This window comes from Moschus berezovskii, chromosome 14, assembly GCF_049115385.1.
Source record: "Moschus berezovskii isolate FMDL1 chromosome 14, NW_MosBer_1.0, whole genome shotgun sequence".
Lineage (NCBI taxonomy): Eukaryota > Metazoa > Chordata > Mammalia > Artiodactyla > Moschidae > Moschus > Moschus berezovskii.
Window position 1 is genome coordinate 24,084,894 of NC_142473.1, and position 24,264 is coordinate 24,109,157.

Genomic DNA, 24,264 nt, shown 5'->3' on the forward strand with positions numbered 1-24,264 from the left:
AACTCTCAAGTGGCTGATTCTTTCATCAAATGGCTGATCCTCTCCACATCTGATGAAAACTAAATTGGCTTGTATGGCCCTGTAGTTTCAGGCTCATGCTGCTGTTTTGCAGCCTGACTCCTTTTGTTTCCCCTTCCTTCCAAGTTATCAGGGCACCCATTTGCCAACGTGATGCCTTAATTCTAGGACAGTTTCTTATCCACATTCTCAGACTCCTTGTTACTTTCTCTTGATCATTTCTGCCTCCCTAGCTATGTTTTGCATGTTGAATTGTAGGAGGAGTCTTGGAGGTGGAATCCATACCAGAACATTCAAGTAAGTTATCCCCAGATCTAAGCCCTTGGGAACCATCTGTCCAAGAAGCCATCATCGCCTCCTCCCGGGTCCCAGATGAGCAAAGAAGACTGAGGGTGGGTAGAAGGGAGCAATCGCAAAGGGTTAAGAACCTGGAGAAAGAGAAAGGTGCTTTCCATTTCTTAATCTCTTCTTTCCATTTTTAAATTCATTCTTACTGGCTGTCCAGTTCATTCTTTCATTTTATTTCCTGAGATCCAGAGATGCTAATAATCCTTTTAAGTAGGGTTTTTCTAAGATTTGGTGTAAATATACCAATTTGTCTGCTTCAAATGAGCCTTCTCTGGCCACTGAAAAGCAAGATTTTTATAAACATGCCTATTCCCAACATGACAGAGTAAAATAAGCCCTTTAAGAAAGAGACCTACTGGCAGGCTCCTTATATTTTTCTGCATTAAAGGCCAGGTTTAATCAGACACAACCTTCAAGCTGTATTACCCATTTGCTCAACAGGAACTTAGAATTAGCAATGACTTTGGCGTTTTCCCTGGGAAACCAATCCCACTGAGCAAAAGTAGTCAAAATGATACTTTATAGCAAACACTTAGGGTCTCCTTCTTAATCAAAAGTGGCCACAAATCTTCTGAGTCACCAACAGGACTTACTTGCAGTGTACCATCCTATTGCCAAATTGTTGAAATAACAAATAGAGGCCCATAGGATCATGCCAATTCGTAAATATAGAATTAGCTATTTTTACTACTAAGCAAAAAACCCCAAATGCATACACATATAGCCTGTAAGTGACTACAGAACCGTGATGAATTTTCTTCTCTATTTATATAGCACGAGAACTACAGTTTGTAAACATCATCCTACTTTTTTAGTAAACACTCAACAGACAGTTAATTTGCACTGGTAGCTACACTGTGTTCACTCTGACATCCTGTTTTTCATAATTTTTTTATCAAGATCAGTCTCTTTTTATAATTCTTTATCAGAGCCTCCTTCAGTTGCTCCTTATATTATAACCAGCACATCCTTCAACACGCCTCATGAGGTTAGGTCCAGTTCAGTCTCCCCCAGCCTATCCCAGTCTGTGGAAGTCCCATCTGCAGTTTGGAGTCAACCAGTAGCTGCTCATTTTCCTGTTACTAGGAATGATTCTGGGCTTTGGCAGCTGGCAGGGACTTCCAAGACAACAGCAGCCATTCCCAGGGTTTCCTAGTTAGCATTCATTTCTTTGGCCTGTTCAGGAAAGGATTGGCTGGGGAAGTTTTGGACACCCAGGGACCAACCCTACACATCCCCAGGTGTCTGTCCCTTTCCCCACCCCAACCATAAAACAAAGAAGACATTACCCTGCCCCCATGTGAGATCTCAGGCTGGCCAACTGCTGAGTGCTTTCAATCTGATTTCAAGATACCACTGGATGTGGAATTACTCTGTTTGAGAGAAGACATGCTTTCAACTTGATAATACAGTATTGCCAAATTGCCTTCCTGAACAATCATACCAATTTATCCTCCCAGCTGTAATGTACGAGTTACTTCTGTCACCCATCCCTGGCAACATCTGGTGTTTGCAGACTTTATTTCTTCCCATATGATGGGTGTGAAGTGGTGTCTCACTTTGGCTTTAATTTGCATTTCTTCACCATTGAGCTTTTTTCATTTGTTTGTTGGTCATTTGGGTTTCCTTTCTTGTGAATTCACTGTTTATATCTATTGCCTTAAAAAAAATAAAAGGGGAGGATTACCCTTCTCAATGTACAGGAATACTTTATATATTCTGAGTACTAGTTTTTTTATCAGTCCTATGTATTGCAAATACCTTCTCCCAGTCTATGGCATTTTTATTTTGTTTATGGAATCTTTATCACAAAGAAGTTTTATGTGCTCAAATGTATCATTCTTTTCCTTGGTAGGAAAAAGAATTTCTCTATCTTGATATGAATGTCTCCTGTAATTTCTTCTAAAAGTTTTACAGTATTTTCATATTTAAATCTTTGATCTACATACAATTTATTTTTAAGTGTGATATGAGGTAAAAGTACAATTTTATTTTTTCCACATAAATAATTGATTGCCCTAGTACTGTTTGTTAAATGATCCATATTTTTCTTCATCTGTCTGTAATGTCACTTTTATCATTTACATTCATGTATATATGTGTGCGAGAGAGAGATCATCTTAGGTTCACTTTTCTGTTGTTTTCTATTTTTTAATCTTTGCTAATATAACACTGATGGATTTCTGTAGTTTTATGCTAAAGTACTGATAGCTAGTGGGGAAGTTCCTCCTTTTTCGTTCTTCAGGATTACTTAACTGTCCTTGGCCTCTTGTTTTTTCAAATGAACTTCAGGATCAACTTCTCAAGTTTTACAAAAAACCCTTTGATATTGGGATTTCAGTGTCCTAACATTAATTTGAGAATTACCATCTTCATACATTGAGTCTTACCATCCATGAAAATGGGATATTGTTCCTTTCATTTAGGTCTTCTCTTATGCTCTTTAATACAGATTTTCAATTTTCATTTTCTCTATAAAGCTCTTATAATATCTTCTTTATATTTGTTCAGTTTTTGTTACTGTTACAAATAGGGTCATTTTTAAAATTAAAATTTTAAATTGGTTTATGGTATATAGCAATATTAATCTTTAATAACATTGTCAAAGAACATTGTATGATAGATTCATAATGTCTGTTGAAATCTATTCTGTGGCCTAGTGCACAGCCAATTGTATAACTCTTGGTGTGTTCTTGAAAAGATTTTCTCTTTAACTCTGTGCAAGGTTTTCCATTTGTCTAGTAGGTCAAGCTTATAATTAATTATTCACTTGTCTAGATTCTTACTAAATGTATTCTGCTTTACCTGTCTTGTAGTATGACTGTGAATTTATTTCTTCACGTCATCCCATAATCTTTTTCATTATTCATATGGAGACTGAGTTCACAATTATAGCTTCCTTGTGAATGCTCCCTTTTTACTCTTATGTAGTAACTATTTTATTCCTAGTAATGTTTTGCCTTAAAATATATTTTTTCTGATATTAATAGAGTTTTGCCAGTTTTCTGTTGGTTTATGGTATGAATAACGTAGCAGTTAAGGATGTGTTTAGCTGCAACTAGTTTCTTAAACAAATGTTAGGGAGCTGTTTGTTCTCAAATAACAAAATCAGAGGTAGATGTGGGTCCAACAACAGTTGATCCATCCTATTGCCATTCATAGTGTGGCAACAGAGCTCATCCTCCTGCTTGGTTCCCCCTGTGAGGGTTTGTAGGATCGGAGTCAGGGCTGTGGGTAGAGGGAAAGGAGCTGATAATGGGAACAATCTATGCTGTTAAGTGTTGCCTATGGTATAATACCTGGGTTCTGTTCCGTTCCGTTCCGTCGCTCAATCGTGTCCGACTCTATGCGACCCCATGGACTGTAGCCTACCAGGCTTCTCCATCCATGGGATTCTCCAGGCAACAATACTGGAGTGGGTTACCGTTTCCTTCTCCAGGGGATCTTCCCGACCCAGGGATCGAACCTGGGTCTCCCGCATTGGAGGCAGACGCTTTAACCTCTGAGCCACCAGGGAAGCCCCAATACCTGGGTTAGAATCTATAAAATCTATGTCCTGTGTCTGTAAGTGGTTTGCTATTTATACACATTTTATGAAAGTTCTTTACTTACAAGACGGAATCTTTCTACAGTACAGGTGATGGTTGCCTTTACCAAACGAAGTTATCTGACACTAAATGTTTATGGTCCTCTCTTTAGAGCCAGAAGCAGTAAAACGCTCAGGTCTCAGTACACCAAATGTCACAGTGACTAGCAAAGCACAATACACTCAAATCTCAAAGCATTAATGCAAAGTATATTTATACTTGGCTCTCAGCAAGTTGAGTTTTGTATTGAGGAATAATTAGTATATACATCCTCACAAGAAAAATGCCATCATTTTTTATAGTTTTCAGAAGACTGCTTAAATTTCGGTATTTTCTAGGAAACCTAACATCACTCTACCATTTGCTGGGGCATTGTCGAAGCCATCAGGTGTCCCTTCTTTCCTAGCAAATGTACTTCAGACTCCCCCTTCCTTTGTCCCTTCCTCTGAAACTTTCAGTGCCTCTGATTTCACCTCTAATCTTGCTTGTCCTGAACCATTCAGTTCAGTTCAGTTCAGTTCAGTCGCTCAGTCGTGTCCGACTCTCCGCGACCCCATGAATCACAGCACGCCAGGCCTCCCTGTCCATCACCAACTCCCGGAGTACACTCAAACTCATGTCCACAGAGTCGGTGATGCCATCCAGCCATCTCATTCTCCGTCGTCCCCTTCTCCTCCCGCCCCCAACCTTTCCCAGCATCAGAGTCTTTTCCAGTGAGTCAACTCGTCTCATGAGGTGGCCAAAGTATTGGAGTTTCAGCTTTAAACAGGTCTATGGAACACAGACAGTTCCTGTGGTTTGCATTATAGCCTCCAGCACCTACAAAGCAAGTTAGTCTATTTCTGTTTTGTCCTTCAAATATGGTTAATCATATTTAGACAGTTTTAGTGCTTCCCAGAGAACCACCAGAACAATATATTTATATACCTAATGTTTGATTTGTGTTAAAGGTTAGCAGAGCATTTACTTACCTTATTCCATTCAGCCCTCCTTAGCCCAAGAATTAAAGAATTTCTGCCCCATAGATAAGAATAGAGCCTTCAGGGCTCAAACTATAATAAGAGTGTAATTATTTCAGTGAAAGCAGGAGACTATTTCTTTTAAAACATTAGAATAGTGTTACTTTGAATTATTAGGTTAAAGTGCACAAGCAGAGCCCAGTGCTAACATAAATATTTATTGAATGAACACACTGTTAGTTGGGCGTTTTCTTTTAGACACTAAAAGTGCTAATCCAATTTTGAATGCCCTTTTGTCATTAATCCTTGTCCAACACAATATTGTTAAACAGAAACCAGGTGTCTTTTCACTGAAGGACATGGAAAGTGCTTCTTGTATGAGATTAAGCATTGAATTTTTCATTTGAGTGCATGTGTCAATGTGTTTTACCTTAGTCACCTAATAAATTTTGTGCTTGTTTAATCATTGGATTGAAATATATGCATAAGAACTCTTGAGAAGGAAAAGTTTTTAGAAACTCTTATTAAGTATTCTGTTTCCACTGTTTTTACAGATTTTTTTTTTTACTATGTGATTTCTTTTTTACATTCGACTGAAATTATTCTCACTGTGCTCAGGCCCAGTTTTCCCTCTCCTATCAAAAAGAGCTTTCTCTTTCTAACTAGTTTACCTTTACAACTTCTCATTTAAAACATCACTTTTCTTTATTCTCCACACAATAATCCTAATTTTCTTTTTGTTCCTTACAATTTTCCATTCCTTAGTTATTTCATTGTTTCTCTGAGTCATAAAACTCCATCTTAAACTTAAATTTCTTATAACTATTTTAATTATGTTATCATGTCTGTTTACAAATTTGAATTAATGGAGTCAAATTTAGGTTTCGTTGTGTTTTAAGTGTTCTAAAATAATATTTCAGCCATGGAAACAAAGAAGTCTTTTCCTGCCGAGGAATAAAATTAGCAGTGGATTGGTTTTTGGAAAGAGGCCACAAGGATGTCACCGTCTTTGTTCCTGCTTGGAGGAAAGAGCAGTCCCGGCCTGATGCACTTATTACAGGTGAGCCCATGAGCTTCCGAGCACACCTGAGCCAGCGTCTCACTGAATAATCTGTGCGTCTGCCACAGTTTACACAGTCCCTTGGGTGGGACATTATCTTCTAGTTTAAAAACTATCTGGTTATATTAACTAAACAGTAATTCTTGCTACTTAAGACTTTTTTTTTTTTTTTTTACTTTGCAACTTTTTACTTCAAATTTTGTAAAACTTCTGACCTTTAGAGACGTGCTAGGAGTCAGGAGGCCTAGATTCAAATTCATGGCACTTTGAGCAGCACACTGACCCTTCTGGGCTCCAGTTTTCTCATCTGCTGTATGATACTAGGCAATAATCAAAAGACCCTAATGCTGGGAAAGATTGAAGGCAGGAAGAGAAGGGGACATCAGAGGATAAGATGGTTGGATGGCATCACTGACTCAATGGACATGAATTTGAACTCCAGGAGATAGTGAAGGATAGGGAAGTCTGGCATGCTGCAGTCCATGGGGTCAGAAAGAGTCGGACACAACTTAGCGACTGAATAACAACATGACCACAGATCAAAAAAGACCCTAGGGTCATGCTGTCTGGTGTCAAGTGGAGGAAACGATTCAATCCCAATAAAATACCCATGTTTTGCCTTATCTTGTAATTTTTAAATGATGAGTTTCAGGCAGAGGTGTCCCCGTAACTGTTAATTATTGCTGCTCAACATTTTGCTCAGGTCAGTGGTTCTCAAACAGCATTCAACCCTTCCTGCCCCTTTCTGCACCTAACATTAACAAAACTGAGGAACCCGTGTAAAGGAAGCTACACTGTTCAAATACAAAACCAATGGAGGGCGGTCCTAAGATGGTGGAGGAATAGGACAGGGAGACCACTTTCTCCCCCACAAATTCATCAAAAGAACATTTGAATGCTGAGTAAATTCCACAAAACAACTGAATGCTGGCAGAGGACATCAGGCACCCAGAAAAGCAGCCCATTGTCTTCGAAAGGAGGTAGGAAAAAATTTAAAAGATAAATAGAAAGACAAAAGAGGTAGGGACGGAGCTCCATCCCAGGAAGGGAGGCTTAAAAAAGGGAGAAGTTTCCAAACACCAGGAAACACTCACTGGCGAGTCTGTGGTGAGCCTTGGAACCTCACAGGGCAACATAACCAGGAGGAAAAAGAAAGAAATAATTAAAACCCACAGATTACGCGCCCAACGGTAACGCCCAGTGCAGAAGCAGCGCAGATGCCCACATCCTCCATTAGCAAGCGGGGGCTGGGCAGGGAGGTGCGGGCTGCATTGCTAGGAGTGAGAACCGGGCCTGAATGCCCCGAGGGCAATCTGAGGGAACTAACTTGAGATAGCAAAGCAGACTGGGAAAGCTACCCTGCAGAAAGGCAAAAAGCCCTAACCTAAGACTCTGCCAGACCTGCTCACAGAATAAAAGGCTGACTAGAGCTAGCTGGTTGCGGACAGCCCATCCACCACCAAGACAGGCAGGGGAGGGTTGCCAGAGCCGGAAGGGGGCAATTGCGGCCCCAGAGAGGCATCTGATACCAAACTGCAAGCGGGCTTCATTGCTAACCAAGACTTCTTGGGATTCTGGACGGTCGACATCTGCCTGAGAAGGTGCGCCAGTTGTACACCCAGAAAACCGAGTGGCAGGGATGGGGAGACAATAATTCACAGCGACCACGCTCGCCAAACACCTGGTCACCTGAGCTGCTCGGACCAGGGAAGGGCACAAAATGCAGGCCCAACCAAGTCTGCACCTTTGTAGAGTACCCGAGTACCTGAACCTGAGCAGGTTAGACCTGGGAAGTGCATGCAACCCAGCACCGGCCTTGGACAGTTCCCAGCAGAGCAACCTAGAGCCTGTGCAGTAGAGACTGGGACAGCACACATGCCGTAAGCGGGGACAAACCCAGTGTGGCCGAAACACTGTGAGCACTCCCCACAGCACGACTGAACAAGGGAGCCTAAAAAAGTGTCCACCACCGCCGCCTAGTGTCAGGGCAGAAATTAGAAACTGAAGAGAGCAGCAAACAGAAGAAGCTAAAACAGAGGGAACCACCTTGGAAGTGACAGATGGAGAAGTTGTGAGGCTACTGCTAGAATAAGACTAAAAACCAGAGGCAGGAGACTTAAGTCCAAATCCCGAGAACACCAGAGAACTCCTGACTCCAGGGAACATTAATTGATAGGAGCTCATCAAACGCTTCCATACCTACACTGAAACCAAGCACCACCGAAGGCCACACAAATTCTCCAGCAACACAGGAAAATGGCCCTGAGCTTCAATATACAGGCTGCCCAAAGTCACTCCAAACCCACTGACATCTCATAACTCATTACTGGACACTTCATTGCACTCCAGAGAGAAGAAATCCAGCTCCACCCACCAGAACACTGACACAAGCTTCCCTAACCAGGAAACCTTGACAAGCCACCTGTCCAACCCCATCCACAGCGAGGAAACTCCACAATAAAGAGACCTCCACAAACTGCCAGAATACAGAAAGGCCACCCTAAACACAGCAATATAAGCAAGATGAAGAGGCAGAGAAATACCCAGGGGTAAAGGAACAGAATAAGTGCCCACCAACCCAAACAAAAGAGTAAGAGATAGGGAATCTACCTGATAAAGAATTCCAAATAATGATCGTGAAAATGATCCAAAATCTTGAAAACAAAATGGAGTTACAGATAAATAGCCTGGAGACAAGGATCAAGAAGATGCAAGAAAGGTTTAACAAGGACCTAGAAGAAATAAAAAAGAGTCAATATATAATGAATAATGCAATAAATGAGATCAAAAACACTCTGGAGGGAACCAACAGTAAAATAATGGAGGCAGAAGATAGGATAAGTGAGGTATAAGATAGAATGGTAGAAATAAATGAAATAGAGAGGGAAAAAGAAAAACAAATTAAAGGAAATTAAGACAGTCTCAAAGACCTCTGGGACAATGTTAAAACGCCCCAACATTAGAATCATAGGAGTCCCAGAAGAAGAAGACAAAAAGAAAGACCATGAGAAAATACTTGAGGAGATAATAGTTGAAAACTTCCCTAAAATAGGGAAGGAAATAATCACCCAAGTCCAAGAAACCCAGAGAGTCCCAAACAGGATATACCCAAAGCAAAATACTCCAAGACACATATTAATCAAATTAACAAAGATCAAACACAAAGAACAGATATTAAAAACAGCAATTGAAAAACAACAAATAACACACAAGGGGATTCCCATAAGGATAACAGCTGATCTTTCAATAGAAACTCTTCAGGCCAGGAGGGAATAGCAAGACATACTTAAAGTGATGAAAGAAAATAACCTACAGCCCAGATTACTGTACCCAGCAAGGATTTCATTCAAATATGAAGGAGAAATCAAAAGCTTTACAGACAAGCAAAAGCTGAGAGAATTCAGCATCACCAAACCAGCTCTCCAACAAATGCTAAAGGACCTTCTCTAGACAGGAAACACAGAAAGGGTGTATAAACTCGAACCCAAAACAATCAAGTAAATGGCAATGGGATCGTACTTACCAATAATTACCTTAAACATAAATGGGTTGAATGCCCCAACCAAAAGACAAAGACTGGCTGAATGGATACAAAAACAAGACCCCATATATGTTGTCTACAAGAGACCCACCTCAAAACAAGGGACACATACAGACTGAAAGTGAAGGGCTGGAAAAACATATTCCATGCAAATAGAGACCAAAATAAAGCAGGAGTAGCAGTACTCATATCAGATAAAATAGACTTTAAAACAAAGGCTGTGAAAAGAGATAATAAAGGAAGCTACATAATGATCAAAGGGTCAATCCAAGAAGAAGATATAACAATTATAAATATATATGCACCCAACATAGGAGCACCGCAATATGTAAGACAAATGCTAACAAATATGAAAGGGGAAATTAACAATAACACAATAATAGTGGGAGACTTTACTACCCTACTCACACCTATGGATAGATCAACTAAACAGAAAATTAACAAGGAAACACAAACTTTAAATGATACAATAGACCAGTTAGACCTAATTGATATCTGTAGGACATTTCACCCGAAAACAATGAATTTCACCTTTTTCTCAAGCGCACACAGAAGCTTCTCCAGGACAGATTACATCCTGGGCCATAAATCTAACCTTGGTAAATTCAGAAAAATTGAAATCATTCCAAACATCTTTTCTGGCCACAGTGCAGTAAGATTAGCTCTCAATTACAGCAGAAAAACTATTAAAAATTCCAACATATGGAGACTGAACAACACGCTGCTGAATAACCAATAAATCATAGAAGAAATTTTAAAAAATCACAATATGCATAGAAACGAATGAAAATGAAAACACAACAACCCAAAACCTGTGGGACACTGTAAAAGCAGTGCTAAGGGGAAGGTTCATAGCAATACAGGCATACCTCAAGAAACAAGAAAAAAGTCAACTAAATAACAATTCCAGTTGAGCTATTTCAAATCCTGAAAGATGATGCTGTGAAAGTGCTGCACTCAATATGCCACCAAATTTGGGAAAACTCAGCAGTGGCCACAGGACTGGAAAAGGTCAATCTTCATTCCAATCCCAAAGAAAGGCAATGTGAAAGAATGTTCAAACTACCACACAATTGCACTCATCTCACATGCTAGTCAAGTCATGCTCAAAATTCTCCAAGCCAGGCTTCAGCAATACGTGAACCGTGAACTTCCAGATGTTCAAGCTGGTTTAGAAAAGGCAGAGGAACCAGAGATCAAATTGCCAACATCCACTGGATCATGGAAAAAGCAAGAGAGTTCCAGAAAAACATCTATTTCTGCTTCATTGACTATGCCAAAGCCTTTGACTGTGTGGATCACAACAAACTGTGGAGACTTCTGAAAGAGATGGGAATACCAGACCACCTGACCTGCCTCTTGAGAAACCTATATGCAGGTCAGGAAGCAACAGTTAGAACTGGACATGGAACAACGGATTGGTTCCAAATAGGAAAAGGAGTACATCAAGGTTGTATATTGTCACCCTACTTATTTAACTTATATGCAGAGTACATCATGAGGAATGCTGGGCTGGAAGAAGCACAGGCTGGAATCAAGATTGCCGAGAGAAATATCAATAACCTCAGATATGGAGAAGACACCACCCTTATGGCAGAAAGTGAAGAGGAACTAAAAAGCCTCTTGATGAAAGTGAAAGAGCAGAGTGAAAAAGTTGGCTTGAAGCTCAACATTCAGAAAACAAAGATCATGGCATCTGGTCCCATCACTTCATGGGAAATAGATGGGGAAACAGTGGAAACAGTGTCAGACTTTATTTTTTTGGGCTCCAAAATCACTGCAGATGCTGATTGCAGCCAGGAAATTAAAAGATGCTTCCTCCTTGGAAGGAAAGTTATGACCAACCTAGATAGCATATTAAAAAGCAGGGACATTACTTTGCCAGCTTAGGTCCATCTAGTCAAGGCTATGGTTTTTCCAGTGGTCATGTATGGATGTGAGAGTTGGACTAGGGAGAGAGCTGATTGCCAAAGAATTGATGCTTTTGAACTGTTGTGTTGGAGAAGACTCTTGAGAGTCCCTTGGACTGCAAGGAGATCCAACCAGTCCATTCTAAAGCAGATCAGTCCTGGGTGTTCATTGGAAGGACTGATGCTAAAGCTGAAGCTCCAACCCTTTGCTACCTCATGCGAAGAGTTGACTCACTGGAAAAGACTCTCATGCTGAGAGGGATTGGGGGCAGGAGGAGACGGGGACGACAGAGAATGAGATGGCTGGATGGAATCACCGACTCGATGTAGGTGAGTTTGAGTGAACTCCGGGAGTTGGTGATGGACAGTGCTGTGATTCCAGGAGTTGCAAAGAGTCAGACACGACTGAGCGACTGAACTGAACTGAACACCTAAAGTAACTAGAAAAGGAAGAAATGAAGAACCCCACGGTTAGTAGAAGGAATGAAATCTTAAAAATTAGGGCAAAAATAAATGCAATAGGAACAAAAGAGACCATAGAAAAATCAACAAAGCCAAAAGCCGGTTCTTTGAGAGGATAAATAAAATTGACAAACCACTAGCCAGACTCATCACGAAACAAAGGGAGAAGAACCAAATCAATAAAATTAGAAATGAAAATGAGAAATCACAACAGACAACACAGAAATACAAAGATTCATAAGAGACTACTATCAGCAATTATATGCCAATAAAATGGACAACTTGGAAGAAATGGACAAATTCTTAGAAAAGTACCACTTTCCTAAACTGAACCAGGAAGAAATAGAAAATCTTAACAGACCCATCACAATCATGGAAATTAAAACTGTAATCAGAAATCTTCCAGCAAACAAAAGCCCACGTCCAGACAGCTTCACAGCTGACTTCTACCAAAAATTTAGAGAAGAGCTAACACCTATGCTACTCAAACTCTTCCAGAAAATTGAAGAGGAAGGTAAACTTCCAAACTCATTCCATGAGGCCACCATCACCCTAATACCAAAACCTGACAAAGATGCCACCAAAAAAGAGAACTACAGGCCAATATCACTGATGAACATAGATGCAAAAATCCTTAACAAAATTCTAGCTGTCAGAATCCAACAACACACTAAAAAGATCATACATCATGACCAAGTGGGCTTTATCACAGGAATGCAAGGATTCTTCAATATCCACAAATCAATCAATGTAATATACCACATTATCAAATTGAAAAATAAAAGCCATATGATTATCTCAGTAGATGCACAGAAAGTCTTTGATAAAATTCAACATCCATTTATGATAAATACCCTCCAGAAGGCGGGAATAGAAGGAAGATACCTCAACATAATAAAAGCTATACATGACAAACCCACAGCAAACATTTTCCTCAATGGTGAAAAATTGAAAGCATTTCCTCTAAATTCAGGAACAAAACAAGGGTACCCACTCTCACCACTACTATTCAGCATAGTTTTGGAAGTTTTGGCCACAGCAATCAGAGCAGAAGAAGACATAAAAGGAATCCAAATTGGAAAAGAAGAAGTAAAACTATCACTGTTTGCAGATGATATGATCCTCTACACAGAAAACCCTAAAGACTCCACCAGAAAATTACTAGAGCTAATCAATGAATATAGTAAAGTTGCAGCATATAAAGTCAACACACAAAAATCCCTTGCATTCCTATACACTAATAATGAGACAATAGAAGGAGAAATTAAGGAAACAATTCCATTCACCACTGAAACAAAAAGAATAAAATGCTTAGGAATATATCTACCTATATATAGAAAACTATAAAACACTGGTGAAAAAAATCAAAGAGGACACTAATAGATGGAGAAATATACCATGTTCATGGATCGGAAGAATCAATATAGTGAAAATGAGTATACTACCCAAACCCAAAGTAATCTTTAGATTCAATGCAATCCCTATCAAGCTACCAACGGTATTTTTCACAGAGCTAGAGCAAATAATTTCACAATTTGTATGGAAATACAAAAAGCCTCAAATAGACAAAGCAATCTTGAGAAAGAAGAATGGAACTGGAGGAATCAACCTGCTGGACTTCAGGCTCTACTACAAAGCCACAGTCATCAAGACAGTATGCCACTGGCACAAAGACAGAAATATAGATCAATGGAACAAAATAGAAAGCCCAGAGATAAATCCATGCACCTATGGACACCTTATTTTTGACAAAGGAGGGAAGAATATTCAATGGAGAAAGGACAATCTCTTTAACAAGTTGGTGCTGGGAAAACAGGTCAACCACTTGTAAAAGAATGAAACTAGAACACTCCCTAACACTATACACAAAAATAAACTCAAAATGGATTAAAGATCTAAACGTAAGACCAGAAACTATTGAACTCCTAGAGGAGAACATAGGCAAAACACTCTCCGAAACATAAATCACAGCAGGATCCTCCATGACCCACCTCCCAGAATATTGGAAATAAAAGCAAAAATCAACAAATGGGACCTAATTAAAATTAAAAGTTTCTGCACAGCAAAGGAAACTATAAGCAATGTGAAAATACAGCCTTCAGAATGGGAGAAAATAATACCAAAGGAAGCAATTGACAAAGAATTAATCTCAAATATATACAAGCAACTTCTGCAGCTCAATTCCAGAAAAATAAACGACCCAATCAAAAAAGGGGCAAAGATATAAACAGACATTTCTCCAAAGAAGACATACAGATGGCTAACAAACACATGAAAAGATTCTCAACATCACTCATAATCAGAGAAATGCAAATCAAAACCACAATTTCACACCAGTCAGAATGGCTGCTATTCCAAAAGTCTACAAGCAATAAATGCTGGAGAGGGTGTGGGGAAAAGGGAACCCTCTTACACTGTTGATGGGAATGCAAACTAGTACAACCACTATGGAGAACAGTGTGGAGATTACTTGAAAAACTGGAAATAGAACTGCCATTCGACCCAGCAATCCCACTTCTGGGCATACACACCAAGGAAACCAAAATTGAAAGAGATATATGTACCCCAATGTTCATCGCAGCACTGTTTATAATAGCCAGGACATGGAAGCAACCTAGATGTCCATCAGCAGACGAATGGATAAGAGAGCTGTGGTATATATACAGAATGGAGTATTACTCAGCAATTAAAAAGAATACATTTGAATCAGTTCTAATGAGATGGATGAAACTGGAGCCTATTATACAGAGTGAAGTAAGCCAGAAAGAAAAACACCAATACAGTATACTAACGCATATATATGGAATTTAGAAATATGGTAATGATAACCCTGTATATGAGACAGCAAAAGAGACACAGATGTATACAACAGTCTTTTGGACTCTGTGGGAGAAGGCAAGGGTGGGATGATTTTGGAGAATGGCAGTGAACCATGTATATTATCATATGTGAAATGAATCCCCAGTCCAGGTTCAATGCATGATACAGGGTGCTTGGGGCTGGTGCACTGGGATGACCCAGAGGGATGACATGGGGAGGGAGGTTGGAGAGGGGGTTCAGGATGAGGAACACATGTACGCCTGGGGCAGATTCATGTCAATGTATGGCAAAACCAATATAATATTGTAAAGTAATTAACCTCCAATAAAAAAAAAAGAACATTAAAAATAAAAGTTAATACTTGACTCTACTAGTCCCTCTTCTAGGAATAATGCCCCAGAAAATAAACAAATGTACAGGGAAAAATTTTTGACCACAAAGACATTCAGTGCAATATTACTTATAATAGAAAAAAAAAGGAAATAAACCATACATTAATTAGAAAAATGTCTTAGTAAATAAATATATATCTATATGATAGAATATGTAGTATTAGAATATTTAGGCAGAATTTTTAATGATCTCAGGGAATACTTTAAAACAATTTTTGTTATTTTATGGGTGTGTGCACATATGTGTACATACATAATATACGCATAAAGAAGGAAAAAATACATAGAAAATGATTAGAAGGAAATATGCCAAAATATTAACAGTAATTGCCTCTGGGTCATATCTTATGAAGTCTTATTTTCTCCCTGCTTCTTAGTACTTTTTCTTTCCCAGTTTTTGATAGGAAACTATAATGCATTAATAATCAGGGGGAAGATAAACTGAAAAAGAAAAAGCAATATGTAAACGTATAAATGAAAGCTTCTTGAGTGTGAAAGGAATATGAGATCCAAAAGAAGGGAAAATGATAATACTCAGTGTGAAATGTGGCTGAGTTTAATCTTTAAGATAGTAGCACATCAGGTCTCTGGAACTCATCAGTATGCAGTTTACTTTGTAAAATGTGTACCACTATTGTCGGAGGCTATTAGGTGTTTTCTCCTCCAGGTAATAATTCTCTTGACTAGAACTGTCAACAAGGTAATAACTGGTAAGTTGAATAGTCCAGTCTTTTTTCACTATAGCAAAAAAGAAACTTGACAAGAAATATTTATGCCAGGTTGGATGACTCACAAGCTGGAATAAAGATTTCCAGGGGAAATATCAACAACTTCAGATATGCACATGATACCACTGTAATGGCAGAAAGCAAAGAGGAACTGAAAAGCTTCTTGATGAAAGTGAAAGAGGAGAGTGAAAAAGCTGGCTTAAAACTCAGCATTCAAAAAACGAAGATCATGGCATCCAGTCCTATCACTTCATGGCAAATAGATGGGGAAAAAGTGGAAACAGTGACAGACTTTATTTTCTTGGGCTCCAAAATCATTGCAGATAGACTGCAGCCATGACATTAAAAGATGCTTGCTCCTTGGAAGAAAAACTATGACAAACCTGGTTGCTGCTACTGCTAAGTCACTTCAGTCGTGTCCGACTCTGTGTGACCCCATAGACGGAAGCCCACCAGGCTCCCCCATCCCTGGGATTCTCCAGGCAAGAACACTGGAGTGGGTTGCCATTTCCTTCTCCAATGTGTAAAAGTGAAAGTGAAGTCACTCAGTCGTGTCCGACCCACAAACCTGGACAGCATGTTAAAAAGCAGAGACATCACTTTGCCAACAAAGGTCCATATAGTCAAAGCTATAGTTTTTCCAGTAGTCATGTACAGATGTGAGAGTTGGGCCATAAAGAAGGCTGAGAGCTGAAGAATTGATGCTTTCAAATTGTGGTGCTAGAGAAGACAACTGAGAGTCCCTTAGACTGCAAGGAGATCAAATTTGTCAACCCTAAAGGAAATCAACCCTGAGTATTCATTGGAATGACTGATGCTGCAGCTTCAGTACTTCGGCCACCTGTTGCAAAGAGCCAACTCACTGGAAAAGACCCTGATGGTAGGAAAGATTGAGGGCAGGGGGAGAAGGGGGAGACAGAGGATGAGATAGTTGAATGGCATCACTGACTCAATGGACATGATTTTGAGCAAAGTCTGGGAGAAAGTCAAGGAGAGGGAAGCCTGGCATGCTGCAGTCTGTGTGGTCACAAAGAATCGGATAGGACTAAGTAGCTGAAAAAACAGCAAGAAATATCATAAAGTTTTCAGATACAGATTCAAGCTTGCTCTTTAGCTGGGCTTCCACTGATTGAACAAATATTAAACAAATGAGCATAAGACTGTTATCAAGTACTGTGCTAGGAACTAGAGTTTCAATTAACTTGCCAGCTAGACTGAATTCATATTTATTTAAGTTAGGACTATTTATCGTAATTAATTATCACGAATTATCTTCCTAATTAGTGTCCTTTTAACCTTCTTAGCTGGTAAAGAAATTCAAATTAAGCAAGATGGTGATGACTTTTAGGCTACCATCTTACTCCTCCAGTCACTTCCAGGATCCAGGCATATCATACGTGAGTAAACACTCCCACAGATAAAGGTCCATGGATTATGCATGAACAGTGCATAAACTGGACAGTGAATAAACTGGAAGTCCTCAGAATACACATCTAACTAGCTTCCGTATTCCTTTCACAGTCATTTGTTGAGTATTCTTATGCCGAGTCCTGATGATGGGTACACTGATAAATGAGTTGTCAAGGGGCATCTCAAAATGTTTGTATGGGGCACACACAGTAACTGTAATATGGCATATCCTGTGGTTGAAACTGGGCTTTTTATTTTGTTTTGGTTTTCTATGATTTTCAAAAGAGATAAAAAATTACATGCATCTATTAAGGACTAGATCTGATAGACAAGAGTGCCTGATGAACTATGGATAGAGATTCATGACATTGTATAGGAGACAGGGAGCAAGACCATCCCAAAGAAAAAGAAATGCAGAAAAGCAAAATGTCTGTCTGAGGAGGCCTTACAAATAGCTGTGAAAAGAAGAGAAGCAAAAAGCAAAGGAGAAAAGGAAAGATACACCCACCTGAATGCAGAGTTCCAAAGAATAGCAAGGAGAGATAAGAAAGCCTTCCTCAGTGATCAGTGCTAAGAAATAGAGAAAAGGAACAGAATAGGAAAGACTAGCAATCTCTTCAAGAAAATTAGAGATACCAAGGGAACATTTCATGCAAAGATGGGCTCAATAAAGGACAGAAATGGTATGGACCTAACAGAAGCAGAAGATATTAAGAAGAGGTGGCAAGAATACACAGAAGAACTGTACAAAAAAGATCTTCACAACCCAGATAATCACAGTGATATCACTCACCTAGAGCCAGACATCCTGGAATGTGAAGTCAAGTGGGCCTTGGGAAGCATAACTACGAACAAAGCTAGTGGAGGTGATGGAATTCCAGTTGAACTATTTCAAATCCTGGAAGATGATGCTGTGAAAGGGCTGCACTCAATATGCCAGCAAATTTGGGAAACTCAGCAGTGGCCACAGGACTGGAAAAGGTGAATTTTTCATTCCAATCCCAAAGAAAGGCAATGCCAAAGAATGCTCAAACAATTGCACTCATCTCACACGCTAGTAAAATTCTCCAAGCCAGGCTTCAATAATATGTGAACCATGAACTTCCAGATGTTCAAGCTGAATATTTAGAAGGCAGAGGCACCAGAGATCAAATTGCTAACATCCGCTGGATCATCAAAAAAGTAACAGAGTTCCAGAAAAATATCTATTTCTGCTTTAGTGACAATGCCCAAGCCTTTGACTGTGTGGATCACAATAAACTGTGGAACATTCTGAAAGAGATGGGAATCCCAGACCACCTGACCTGCCTGTTGAGAAACCTGTATGCAGGTCAGGAAGCAACAGTTAGAACTGGACATGGAACAACAGACTGGTTCCAAATAGGAAAAGGAGTACGTCAAGGCTGTATATTTTCACCCTGCTTATTTAACTTATATGCAGAGTACATCATGAGAAACGCTGAGCTGGAATCAAGATTGTTGGGAGAAACATCAATAACTTCAGATATGGAGATGCCACCACCCTTATGGCAGAACTAAAGAGCCTCTTGATGAAAGTGAAAGAAGAGAGTGAAAATCCTGGCTTAAATCTCAACATTCAGAAAACTAAGATCATGGCATCCAGTCCCATCACTTCAGGCAAACAGATGGGGAAACAGTGCCCAAAATCACTGCAGATGGTGACTGCAGCCATGAAATTAAAAGACGCTTACTCCTTGGAAGGAAAGTTATGACCAACCTAGACAGCATATTAAAAAACAGAGACATTACTTTACCAACAAAGGTCCACCTAGTCAAAGCTATGGTTTTTCCAGTAGTCATGTATGGATGTGAGACTTGGACTATAAAGAAAGCTGAGCGCTGAAGAATTGATGCTTTGAACTGTGGTGTTGGAGAAGACTCTTGAGAGTCTCTTGGACTGCAAGGAGATCCAACCAGTCCATTCTAAAGAAGATCAGTCTTAAGTGTTCATTGGAAGGACTGATGCTGAAGCTGAAACTCCAATACTTTGGTCACCTGATGCGAAGAACTGACTCACTGGAAAAGACCCTGATGGCGTGAAAGCAGGAAGAGAAGGGGACGACAGAACATGAGATAGTTGGATGGCATCACCAACTCAATGGACGTGAGTTTGAGTAAACTCCGGGAGTTGATGATGGACAGGGAGGCCTGCTGTGCTACATTCCATAGGGTCACAAGGAGTCAGATACTACTGAGCGACTGAACTGAACTGAACTAATTAGTTGAAGGACACAGTGTTTATTGAGAGCTTGCTAAACACTGTGCTAGGTGCTTTCACACCTGATAACTCATTGATTCCTCCCAGCCAATAAACAGCATTTGAGAATGTAAAGAAGCAGGCTCCGTAAGACTACAGTTGCTAGATACAGAGAATGGCAGAACCTGAGATTTATCCATGAGTTACAAACTCTTAACACTCATGCTTCCACTTCTCTGCTACTTTTCTAAACCAAAGTTCTGGTCCTGAACTCATTTCGTCTGGGACATCATGAGATCTACATGCCAAGTTAACCCATGTCACTTCTCCGTCCCCTATACTCTGCTCATACTTCTGTTGTGGCAATTACAAGCCTGGTTTGCCCAGTCTACATGCTTGTCCAGCCTAATAACGGGCCTCCTTGAGGAGAGCATGTTCTTCATTTTGGACATCATTGACACTTAGCACAGCACATACCATAGAGTGGGTGTGTAGTGATTATCCACTGAAAAGAGGAATTTTTGAGAAATCAGTAACTCGAGTTAGTAAGCACTGAGGAGAAGTGAGCCTTCTTAAAAAATATTATGACATCTGTCAGCTCATACCCAGCACAATGTGCTAAAACTTACAATGGTGGGAAGTCCGGGATTGAAAGAGCTAAAGTAGGAAGAAGGCATGGTGAGAAGACAGTTTTATCATTAATCAAAATAGGAGCTCTGCTACCTTAAAAAAAACAAAAACAAAAAAACCCAAAACAGTAACAAGTCAGTATTAGAAAGTGCTGAAAGAGTGTGCCAATCAAAGAGTAAACGAGCATTCCCCTACCTGTCCATTTTTAATCAATGGCTGTTTTCCCCACATAATCACTTCTAATTTCTTACTCAGTCCAGCCCCACAAGACGGCTGGCCTTTGTTAATACCTGTCTCAACAGGAAAGGACACAGAACACAGAACAGCCTTGTCCAGAACAGCACTTGTGACTTCACTGCCTCCTTGCTCTTCGAAACTTTTACATCTGAAGACCCTTCCCTTTGCTATCTCGACGTCTTTACTTCTCACACTCTGCCACCATCACATCCACTAGTCAGAAAAACAGCACAACCAAATAAACATGGGGGAAAGAATATGTTGCTCAGACGTGAACCCACCACAACTGCTTTGTTAGGACAGTGTCGTGCTAGGGATGCGTGAGAAGCCAGTTCACTGTGTAGAGCTGGTGGCTCCACTATCAAAGAAAAGCTTTATGTAATGAAAATCAGACTTTCCTCAGTCATGTTTCAGTTTTATGCTTTTTTTAAAAGTTTTAAACTTTTCATGTTTTTCAGGTTCGCTTTTTTTGGCTTTTTTTAAACCTTTTTTTAATTGAAAATCCTGAAGGAAAACTGTTACTGGGAGCTATAAATTTGCTCCATCTACAAACTGTAAATCATAATCCCTAATTAAATGGGTGCATGCATCCAGTTCATGTTATAAAAACTGACTTTGTATAAAGTTGTGAGATGTGTTTTGTATGTATTTATTACTAAAAATCCTACCCTGATTATTCTTGCAGATCAAGAAATCCTACGTAAATTAGAGAAGGAAAAAATCCTGGTGTTCACGCCGTCGCGGCGAGTGCAGGGGAGGCGAGTAGTGTGCTATGATGACAGGTTCATCGTGAAACTGGCCTTTGAGTCGGATGGTATAATTGTGTCCAATGATAACTACAGGGATTTGGCAAATGAGAAACCAGAATGGAAAAAGTTCATAGATGAGCGATTATTAATGTACTCATTTGTTAATGACAAGTAAGTAAAACCACTTACAGTAACACTGCTTCCCTGCAAATCTAAGTATCCCTGGTAGCAGGCTACAGGCTTGTCTTTTTGCCACTGACCAGACCTAAGACAGTTTCTTCCAACCATTGATGTCCCCATTCATCCTCAGTGGGAGTCAGAAAATGGCAGAGTCCTGCCTCAGGAGGCCCTGTGTAAGATGCAGGCTGCCCTGAGTGACTGACATGCGGAGGCTGGCCACCTTCAGAGGAAGCAAATGCGGAACACACTGACCACCAGAACAGTGCCTTTCAAAATCTATGTTAGAGCATTGAGAGCTTATTTAAATATGTGATTTTTTAAAAATATTGTAGCAATGTAAGACTATTGATGATTAAATTGATAATGGACACGTGACATGCACAAAGATGTCAGGTCAACTGTATTTACCAATATGTGGGAAAAGCTCACCTGTTGATAATCAAAAATGAAAATTAAATCTACAAAGAGTATATTTTTCACCCATTTAATTCACAAAATTAAAAAACACATTTTTGTATATGCCTTATGCTATTATCACTGGAGAAGGAAATGGCATCCTACGCCAGTATTCTTGCCTGGAAAATCCCATGTATGGAGTAGCCTGGTAGGCTGCAGTCCATGGGGTTGCAAAGAGTCAGACACAACTGAGCGACTTCACTTCACTTCATTATGCTATTAAAGGCATAATTAAACTGATAAATTTGGGTATGGTTTAGCAGAAGTCTTAAAAATACCTTCTCAAAGCAGTGGTCTCATTTCTTGGAATATATAATGAGGGAAAAAGGAAGATAAAAAATATTCACTTCTGTATATTCATAATTGCAAGAATTCAAAGACAGCTAAAGGTACAATATAGAAATCAGTTACATTGCGGTACATCTCCTAGTGGAATATTATTCAGCTATTCAGAAACATGGAAAAATATCTGTTAAAAAGCAAAGTATAAAATTGCATTTGTGCTTGTAAAGTGCTGTATGCATAGAGAAAAATAACTAAAATGCAACACATAATGGAGAATAATTGTATTAAGGTTGTAGGATTGAGTGAGTTTGTCTTCCAGTTTTAATCTTAATTTTACCATATTGTGTGTATAATAATAGTAAACATCATAGTTGCTCAATGGTATTACTCAGGCATGTTAACACTTCCTTAGGAGTTGACAGATTATTCACATTTTACAGGTAAACATGTGGTTTATTTCATGTTCAGTAACATGACTAGTAATAGAACTCCTCTGTCATAACCTCTTGACAGTATTCATGCCATGAATTCTTACTTCCATTGGTCAGTCGATCTAAAATAATGTTTATTTCCTTAAGCTCTTTTCTATCTCAGCTAAGAAGTAACCTTGTTATAGTGGGAAGAAAATGAATGTGGAGTAGGACAAATTGAATCTTGGTTATACCATGTGAACTGAGATAAAAATACTTAGTTCATCTGAGCCTAAGTTAGAAAAGTGTACTCACCTGTGAAATGGAACTCGTTCTTCAAGGAATTATTGCTGAGATGAGATGCAGCGATGTGTGCAGGGCATCTGACGCATGCTAGGGGTCTGGGTCGTTTCAGTCTGCCCGAACCTTTTTCCCACCTCTCCCTTCTGTTCTTCAACTGCTTCTCCTGGCTCCCACCTGCCTCATATTGCTTCGGAAGATTAATGTTCTTAAAGCCTGTCCTAAAATGCCATTGTGATTGTTTTCTTAAGCCCTTACAAAATCTCATGAGAAAAGGAAGAATTAATTAGAACATGCTAGGCCCAAAACTTGTTTGAATTAAAACAAATGCACGTTCAGCTTGAAATATTTTAATTTTGTTTTCATTAAGAAAACTTTTTGTACTGGTTTTTTTGTTTATCCTATAAATGTTGAATCAAAATACTTGGATTAAAACTTCAAAATAAATACCTTAGGGTGAATATTCTTTGTCTTTAGAACTAAATTGTCAACCTTCTACTTTAGATATAATTTTGTATTATGTCCATGACAGGTTCATGCCCCCGGATGACCCTCTTGGCAGACATGGCCCAAGCCTGGATAATTTTCTAAGGAAGAAACCTATTGTTCCTGAACACAAAAAGCAGCCTTGTCCGTATGGTAACTTTCTTTATAGTATCTAATAAATGCCTTTAAGTAGCTCAAATGGTAAAGAATCTGCCTGCAATGCAGGAGACCCAGGTTCAATCCCCGGATCAGGAAGATCTCCCAGAGAAGGGACTGGCCACCCACTCCAGTATCCTTGCCTGGAGAATGCCATGGACAAAGGAGCCTAGTGGGCTACAGTCTATGGGGTCACAAAGAGTCAGACACACTGTTGATTACACTTCAGTTTTTTTCACTTTAGAGCACAATATTAAACGTTTGTTATTAAAAATAAACATTTAAAATTTTGGATGGCATATAGCATGTGGTTCTTTTGAATGGAATTAAAATTTTAAACAAATAATTCTTTTTACCTGGTTGGGTTCAGTGTATATGCATTTCCCCTGAATTAAAGCACTGTTCTAAAAACTCAGATAAATTCTACATAAAGTTAGTTTTCAGGTAAATAAAAACCTGGAGTTCTTCCATCTAGCTGCACATCAGATTAGAGTGGCTTTATCACATCACAGCAGCACATTTTGCTCTGTAAAACAGAGTGTCCTACCTGACTGCAGAGTTGTACTGGAAGAGGAGAGGCAGGTAGGGGTTGAGGACATGGAGGGAATTATTACTCAGTCAGCTGACTTTCTTATTGCTCTTGATAGCACTGACCTGGGAAGACTGAAAGGTGGCATTTCTCAGAAGCAGGGAGCAGAGTGGCGCTGAGCACAGCTCCCATTCCTGCGCTTGCTTCTTTCTTAAGTTCAAAGTGCCACACTGAGTGTTTAGGATCCGGCGGAATGCTGCTGCTGCTGCGGCTAAGTCGCTTCTGTCCTGTCCGACTCTGTGCGACCCCATAGATGGCAGCCCACCAGGCTTCCCCGTCCCTGGGATTCTCCAGGCAAGAATACTGGAGTTGGTTGCCATTTCCTTCTCCACT

At 39.7% G+C, this 24,264-nt stretch overlaps 1 protein-coding gene across 7 annotated transcripts in view; it reads left to right on the plus strand.

Annotated features, from left to right (window-relative positions):
- The window catches only part of ZC3H12C (zinc finger CCCH-type containing 12C), an 84,692-nt gene that overhangs the window by 53,114 nt on the left and 7,314 nt on the right, over positions 1–24,264 (plus strand). For all 7 annotated transcript variants that reach the window (XM_088842918.1, XM_055422985.2, XM_055422987.2 and 4 more), the window contains 3 exons: positions 5,833–5,972; positions 21,006–21,240; positions 23,233–23,339. In XM_088842918.1, the coding sequence (XP_088699044.1) occupies positions 5,833–5,972; positions 21,006–21,240; positions 23,233–23,339 (482 nt within the window). The remainder of the gene's footprint in view (positions 1–5,832; positions 5,973–21,005; positions 21,241–23,232; positions 23,340–24,264) is intronic.